This window comes from Centruroides sculpturatus, unplaced genomic scaffold (genome assembly GCF_000671375.1).
Source record: "Centruroides sculpturatus isolate CEXI.00-Female unplaced genomic scaffold, Cexi_2.0 scaffold1720, whole genome shotgun sequence".
Lineage (NCBI taxonomy): Eukaryota > Metazoa > Arthropoda > Arachnida > Scorpiones > Buthidae > Centruroides > Centruroides sculpturatus.
Window position 1 is genome coordinate 131,228 of NW_019385970.1, and position 8,080 is coordinate 139,307.

General features: G+C 32.8%; 1 protein-coding gene across 1 annotated transcript in view; it reads left to right on the plus strand.

The window, feature by feature from the left end:
- LOC111612875 (patched domain-containing protein 3-like) overlaps positions 1–7,264 on the plus strand; it is a 43,467-nt gene extending 36,203 nt beyond the window's left edge. The window contains exons 6-8 of the mRNA XM_023354156.1: positions 1,358–1,475; positions 5,545–5,703; positions 5,779–7,264. Coding sequence (XP_023209924.1) covers positions 1,358–1,475; positions 5,545–5,703; positions 5,779–6,086 — 585 coding nt within the window. The 3' untranslated portion in view covers positions 6,087–7,264. The remainder of the gene's footprint in view (positions 1–1,357; positions 1,476–5,544; positions 5,704–5,778) is intronic.
- The last annotated feature ends 816 nt before the right edge of the window (positions 7,265–8,080 follow it).

The following is an 8,080-nucleotide window of genomic DNA, read 5'->3' on the forward strand; positions in this document are numbered from 1 at the left end:
GTATCGGTATTTAATCGCTGATATTTTAAAACTATTCTCATATTTAATTTATCAATATATTTCTTAATAAAATTATCGGAGAGAAGTTGAAATTTTGCTATTTTATCCCAATTAAGATAGTCCGAAAACTTATCCATGAATTCTTCGTCTAATAATTGGTGTTCTGAAATTATATTCCAATTAGCGTATTTAATATGTTTTTCGATAAACGTAGTGGTAAATATATAATTTTTCCATATTAGTTTCCAGTTTAAATAATCCGCGAATTCGGAAATGAAGTCTCGGCTTAAATCGGTTTTTTGGCTTATAATTTCCCATTTAATATAGTTTTTAAAACGTCTGATATTATTTTCGTCCATGGGTAAACTCGAGAATTTCTCCCATTCAAGTGGTGTAATGTGTTTGAATTCTATAAAAAAAACTCAGTATTAGGATAGTTATATTTATATATATATATATATATATAAACATGGTTACAAAGTACAAGTACAGTTAGAACAACCACATTTTATAAAATTATTATTACATAACATCATCGTTATCTGGTTAGTCAATACAAAAAATTTACAATAGTTTTTCTGATTCCAAGGTAATTGAAATAATCCAGCTTTATTTACGGCTTGTTTTAAACAACGATATGTTTTACTCAAAAAACCATGTATTAAACAAGTTTTTGAATTTCGTTTCCTCTTGTACAATAATATGTAACTGTATTGGGGGGAAGATGATATCAGAGAATCTGGAAGAATTTAAATATAAAAATTATAATATCCGAACAATATCACATCTATACCATTATCAGAAATAAATTTTTGTCATAAAACAGTGAGAGAGATATTTTATTCTGAAGATATGTTGTTACAACATGGTTTTTACTTTTAATACCATACTGCTGATGTCTCAATAGCTCGTTATTAAAAAGAACTTCTTTATACATCTCGTGGTCAAATGTTTTAACTACACATTTTTTAATTCCTTTAGCCGTTTTTTTATTTTGATTATCGAAAATATACGAATACATTTTCGGCTTTAATGAACAAAATTCTATTATAGGTTTAGATGCTGTCTTATTTTTAAAACATCCTAGCTTATTTTTATTTGTTGCATCAAATAATTCATGTGTGTTAGGGTAGTTGCTGAAATCAAAAATATCTGGAAATGATATAAAGTCGTTATATATATTATTCGTATAAATTTGAAGCTTTAGCGAATCAGTATCTGTATATAACAAATTCACATTTTCACCATATTTATTTTTAAATATTTTATAAAATATTTGATACANAATTGTCATTAGTGTTGTTTTGTTCATTTCTTTTTATTGAAAAACAAAATGAAGTACTGAAATTTTACAATTTTAACAGGTGATTTACTTATAGTAATAGCTCAAATTATAACGGCTACTCAAATGGTTATTGAAGAAAAATTTGTTAGCAAAAATAATGTACCACCACTTCAAGCTGTTGGATGGGAAGGTATGTATGCTTTGGGTAATTTTAATTAAAGTATATTTATTTAAAGCTATCTATGTTTGTATCATTGAAAAAAACAGTGTGAAAGTTTGATGATTAAAAGTCTCAAAAACACATGGAAGAGAATTTCACATGAATGACAAAGAAAATGCTATGTACAGTACATTTAGTTTATTTAATGAATTATATTATTCAATTAGAGATACATACTATATGTACACATACACTACGTTTACTATTGAATATAAGAGACATACATTGTGTACTGAATCAATTGTTCTCAAATTCTTAATATTTTTGAATTTAGAAAGTCTTGATTTAAAATTTTAATATACCTCATAATGTAGGAAGTGTCACATTAAACATATGATTTATTTATTTGTTTATTTATTTTTTGTACATTTTTCCTGGTTTATAAAAAACTCGTTAGTTTCATTTTTGATTACTTTTTCTGTGGGTTTTACTTTCATAGCTGTTATAATGTAACATGGCTTACATTTCTAGCTGTTATATAATATTGTAAGCATGTCACATTTTACTTTCCAGAATGTTGAAATCTCGTTGATTTTGACACCTCTGAACCAAAAAAGTCAAAAAACTGATATCTGAAATTTGTGGGTGTTTGGATGTTTATTTTGTTTACTATTTCAGGATGGATTAAAGATTAAGAAATGAAATTTGGCATGTTAACTTTTATATAAGGAGCATTGATGCAAAAAATTTGATGGTTAAAGGTTGAGGGGTAGGGATATAGAGGAATTTTTACTTGTCATATTTCAGATGGGGTCAGACTTAATGAAAATTTTAACCATTATTGGCATTTACAATATTTTTAAAAACTCATCTCTACCCTCAAAATTAAGCTGTAATTAATAATATAAAAGTTATATTTATAATAAAACCTCATAACAGCCAGGAAAGTTACACAACTTGTTGCTGAATTTTTTGTTACTGTTGTTGTTTCCTTTCTTTTCAATTTTACTTTTCCTTTTGTGAATTAAATTCTTTCCTTTATCTTAATATTCTGAAATATTTAATATTCCTGTCAGTCTGTGTTTAGACAATGAATGATGACATACTGCTACTTCATTGCAGCCCTGTATCATCCTTTAATATATAAGATGCTATATAAGATTATAAGATATATAAGATTAAAACTCCTTAAGCCCTTAACCTATCTGATTTTGAAATTTCTCTCTGTTGCATGTCGGCCCGGGTTGAATTTTTGTCCATGTGTAACGAAAATTTCCTGTTTTTGAAAAAAATAATCATGGCTATTGTATCATCCGAAGTTATTTTTTTTATTTTGCGCAAACAATATACAGTTTAACCCGATTATAACGTCATCAGATTTAACGACAACCCTAATATAACGTCAAATTTTTATCGGTCCCACAATTTTACTATACTACATAATGTTAAAAAAAACCCACTTCTAATGACATAAAACCATTTTAACATCATATTTGAAACCCTCCCAAATTTACAAAATTAGATTACAAATTTTATTTAACATAGAATAAACTACATGATCAGTCCTAAGGTCGGAGTTCGCTTCTTAGAATGACTGCGGGTGGTACTCTTCCCTACCTGACTTCAGTGGGGCGAGGTGGCTGTTTTGCCTGTTTGTAGAAGAGGGTTGCCATTTTGTATTTTATTTTGACTCGATTCTTGGCCCCCTGACTACCTACGAGTCTGGATTTTTTTATGCGCAAATGATTTGGGCACCTAATACTCTGTGCCAAATATCAACTCTCGACAGGTACTCTTTCATACCTCTATGCTGGTAACATAAAATAGCAGTATAGTCGACCCCCTATAACAATGTTGATAATTCCGTTTTATATTAATTCCATGTTGTACGAGTCACTTAGATTTTACAAGTATGTGTGCCGGGCTGTGAATGGTTCACGTATTTGTAAAATCTAAGTGAGTCGTACAACATGGAATTCATAAAAAACGGAATTATCAACATTGTTATAGGAGGATTGACTGTACAATTTTATAAACAAGACATAGTCTTGTCAATAAGTGTGTTGGTAATAATGACATTTTATTATTATAATTTTTCAAATTCATATCAGAGTTGAAATATTATACAATGACATATTGTTTATACATTTCTCAATTGACCAGGCCAAAAAAAAAATACGGGGTGATCATAAATTCTCAACAAATTAAGAGGTGATAGTACACATCAAGATGAACAATATTTGTAATGGAACCTAGGGCCACATTCCTCTCATAGTGCCAGAAAACATTAAAGTTATATATCTATGTTGATCCTTCAACAGTGAAAAAAACTGTTGAATGAAAGACTTTCATCCTCTTGTAGACTCCTAGTATGGTGTTGATCTTGTCTGCAGCAACAATGATTCTCATGACAAGATCTTCCATGGAGTCCATATACATCTCATACATCTCATACACCAATGTTTTCATGTACCTTAGAAGAAATCCAGTGGAGAAAGATCCAGGGAGCATGGAGGCCACATGTCCAATCCAATGGAATATGTTTCATTTAAGAAGTATTGCATCTTGGTGGAAAAGTTTTATGGGACCCATCATGTGTCTTTCTTACATGTTCCTCTGTATGGTGAGCAGAACACCCTGCAACATACCAGGAAGCACTTGCTCACACAGTACACTGCCCCAGCCAGACATTCTGGCAAGAGGTAAGGTCCCACCAGACAATCATCAAGGACACCTGCCCAGATATGGACGGCATATCTTTGCTAGTGTTTTCAAGGATTAGTGATGTGTGGATTTTTTTGAGCCCAACATGCTGGTTATGATGATGAAAATGCCTTCCTGTGTGAATGTGGCCTCATCACCAAATAACACTAATGTGAGAAATCCTGGATTAACAGTGTTCATCAGAAGCATCCACGAAATAGTCATCACGAGGTGAGATAATCTTCTCCATTCAAAGCTTGGATTTTCTGGACTTGGAAGGTAATCATACCTGTTTCATGCAGAACATTCTACACAGAATTTTTACAAGCATCCATTTCAGATGCCACTGCGTCTGCAAATTGCTGCAAGATACCCACTTCCATTTTCAGTGTCTGCACATTTCAGGTACAGTACATCCGGTATCCCTCATTGATGTAGCCAATGGGCCAGTTTCATACAATCTTTGATTAACACTGGTGAAGGTCAAATGGTAAGGAATACAATGATTTAGAAATCTCTTACAGTACAATCTTTGCGCTTCACATTCATAACCAACTGGTTGGCCATACATTAAATGCATATCTGCCAATTTCTCTTATGTTAAGTCCTCCGTGTTTGCATGAATTATCCTCTGATGTTATCACAATATTTATTGATGAACAGGTTGGGCTGCATTTTTAAATGTTTGCTCCTAATCATCTATGCAGCTGATCAGCTGACCTGATTTACATCTTGTACTTCTCATACATGGGTTGTAAATACTTGCGCATTCTGGACGATTTTTCATCTTGTTCTGTTTTGGCACTATGAGTGGAATGTGGAACCTAGTTTCTATCGCAAATATTGTTTGTCTCGATGTGTACTATCGCTCCTTTTTTATTGAAAGAGTTTACGATCATCCTGTATAACTGTAAAAATATATAATTAAAATTTAAGTTAAGATGTACCACAAGTTGTAAAACTAATAATTTTTATGACAAATTATTAGTGTTACAGCTTTTAGCAAATATTCTAATTTTTATCTTTTATTCATATTTTCATTAAGAACAGTGATAATTTTTATTGCATACTTTTATGACGACACACGTCATAATTCGTGTATCTCATTAACAGCAACAAAATGAGGCTCCAAAATGATTTTTGCATATTTAAGACTGAAAATAATTAGTAACAAATGGCTTATTGCTGTCTATAACTTTTAAATTTTAGAATGTTTAAAAATTGTCAGGTGTTCTGTTAGAATCATTAAGAATTGGAGTAGTTACTGAAATAGATACGTGAAAGGAATATGTTATATAAAAAATAATTTTAAGACACGCGTGAGGCACTTGTGTTTTTATGGAATATATAAGTAACGGAACGGAAGTAAGTAAAATAAGAGTTATCTTTTTTACAGGTTTCTTCGGTTTTATTATATTGTCAATTTTATTGGTGCCGATGTATTACATACCAGTGGGAAAAAATTTTTTTCATAATCCTAAAGGAAATTTAGAAGATGCCATCGACGGCTTCTATCAAATTGCAAATTCTTGGCAAGTGTGTTTGGGCGTTTGCGGTAAGATATTTGTGGATCGTTAGAATATTCATTTGGAAAATGAGAATCCACTAATCGATATTGGTGTATTTTTAGGGACGGTGATCAGTATCGCCTTTTTTAATTTTGCCGGAATAAGCGTGACCAAAGAGATTAGCGCCACCACCAGGATGGTGTTGGACAGCATCAGGACCCTTGTAGTGTGGATCTGCGGCATGCTTCTGTTCCACGAGAAGTTTGGTTGGCTGCAACTAGTGGGATTTCTGATACTTTTAGTGGGAATGTGTTTGTACAATGACATATACATCCGGCAATTTTGGAACAAACTGACACGCAGGGGAACGTCGGAGGAGCTCGACCCCCTCTTGAACACCGAAAACGGAAGTATAAATGCCGAGAAGTAGTCGGAAGAAATTACTAAACGATTGTGATATTTTGTAAATAAATCCACATTCCATCTCAATTTTCCACCAGAACAAAAATTATTTTTAAATTTTTCCGGCGAGATTTCCGTTTATACCGGGGTGGAAGAATTCAAATATATCGAAAAATCTTTTATTTAATTAATAAACGGGTCGAAATTTTGTTAAAGTTAAAATTTTTGTCAATATTTTATTCTAATGTCTTTCCGCCGCCTTTTAAATTCAAGCCATGTTTTATATAAGAATTGTAGAAAATTTCGTTTTAATATTTATAATAAAGTGTTTTTCGATTCCTTCGCGTTAAACGAATCTGAAGTTATCGAATAAATTATTCGGCAAAACGACGACGATGATTTAAATTCGTCTTAAACTATGTCGATGTGGGTAAAATACATTCACTATCGAGTCAAAGGTGACGTAACCCTCTGGTGTTTAAAAACAAAAATATTTTATCTGGGCCATTCTTGTGTATTATCAGCAATAAAAACGAATAGGAATAGAAAAGGCAAAGCTTTTCCTTTCACTCCAAATTGCAATTTCAAGACCATACAAGAGCCCAATATAAGTTTTTGTCTATTCCCGCTCGAAAAACAGATGATAATTCGGAAATCGGTCAGTTATATCTATGAGCTCCGAATTCTGAAGAGTGAATTAGACTTAAGAATTGGCAATAGTTTCCCGATTGTCCAGCTTTACACGAACAAGTTATGCTGTCAATTTTAAAAGATTTTTCCTTAATGTTTAAAATGCCAATAATTTTGTGTGGGACAGAGCCGGATTTAAGCAATTCGAGGCCCTAACTCAGTGTTGTCACCTTTTCAAAATTTGCTGACTCGGACATTTTAAAATTAGGATGTTATACTTAGAAATAAAAAAGTTAGGTTTTTTTTTATTGTGAGTAGAAAATAAATATTTTTTATTAGAAGGTAAACACGTACATGATATAGACTATAATATTAAAGTAATACAATAATCACATTTTTTTAAAACTCTACACTAAGAGGGCCTCTTTTAGCAAGCCCATTATGGGCTCGACAAGGCCCACAATGGGAGGGATGGAGATCGACGTATCTGAACGGACCACCTCCCGACCTGCCCGGATTCGATCCCGGGTCTCCCTGAGCGGTAGGCTGCCACCTTAACCGCTCGTCCATCGGGCCTCTATGGGAGGGTTAGTAAGAATTAAGGAAGGCCCACCAGTGGTCGAGCGGTCTTCGTCCCCGCACTTGAGTGGACTACACCCTGAACACTGGGAGTTCGGTAGTGGGTTCGCGCTTCGCTCGGAGGGGCCGCATCATGGAGTTTTCCGGATTTTCTCCATGTCGATGACGCCCGAATAGGGACAAGTTTTCCATAAAAGTCCTCCCGGAAGGCATTATTTCCCCTCGCGCACGTTTAGGCCGTTTCTATAAGGCTGGCTCTTCGGTCTCATAGCGATCATTACAAGTCTATCGGAGAAAGAGCACGTAAAGCTAGAATCTCCATATAAACCAAATCAAAATAAAGAATTAAGGATGCACCGTTAAGCAAAATGGCCGATTACCGATTAATCGGCCGATTAGTGTAAATAGTTAATTAATAATACTGTATGATTCTTATGGCATGAAATAGTGTGTTCTTAATAAAAAATATACAATTTCATACAATAAAAATAATTTTTAATATGAATCTATTTTTTTCTTTTTCAGATTCATGTATTAAGTCAAAATAATAAATTATTATTTTGAAAAACTTAAATTTTAATTAATAGCTAAACACCAACCAAATGCCGAAATTATATCGGGCTAGTTTAAGGCTAATTACTAAATGAATTACGTAATCAATTTGGCTCTAGAGGTAAGCGTTAGGCGCCATCTCTTATTAACATTAATAATTATAAATAAATTAATTAATTTAAACAATTTAGAACCGCTGGGAGAAAAAAAATCGTCCCGGAGCAGGACTCGAACCCACAACTCCTGCTATATGGTCATAGA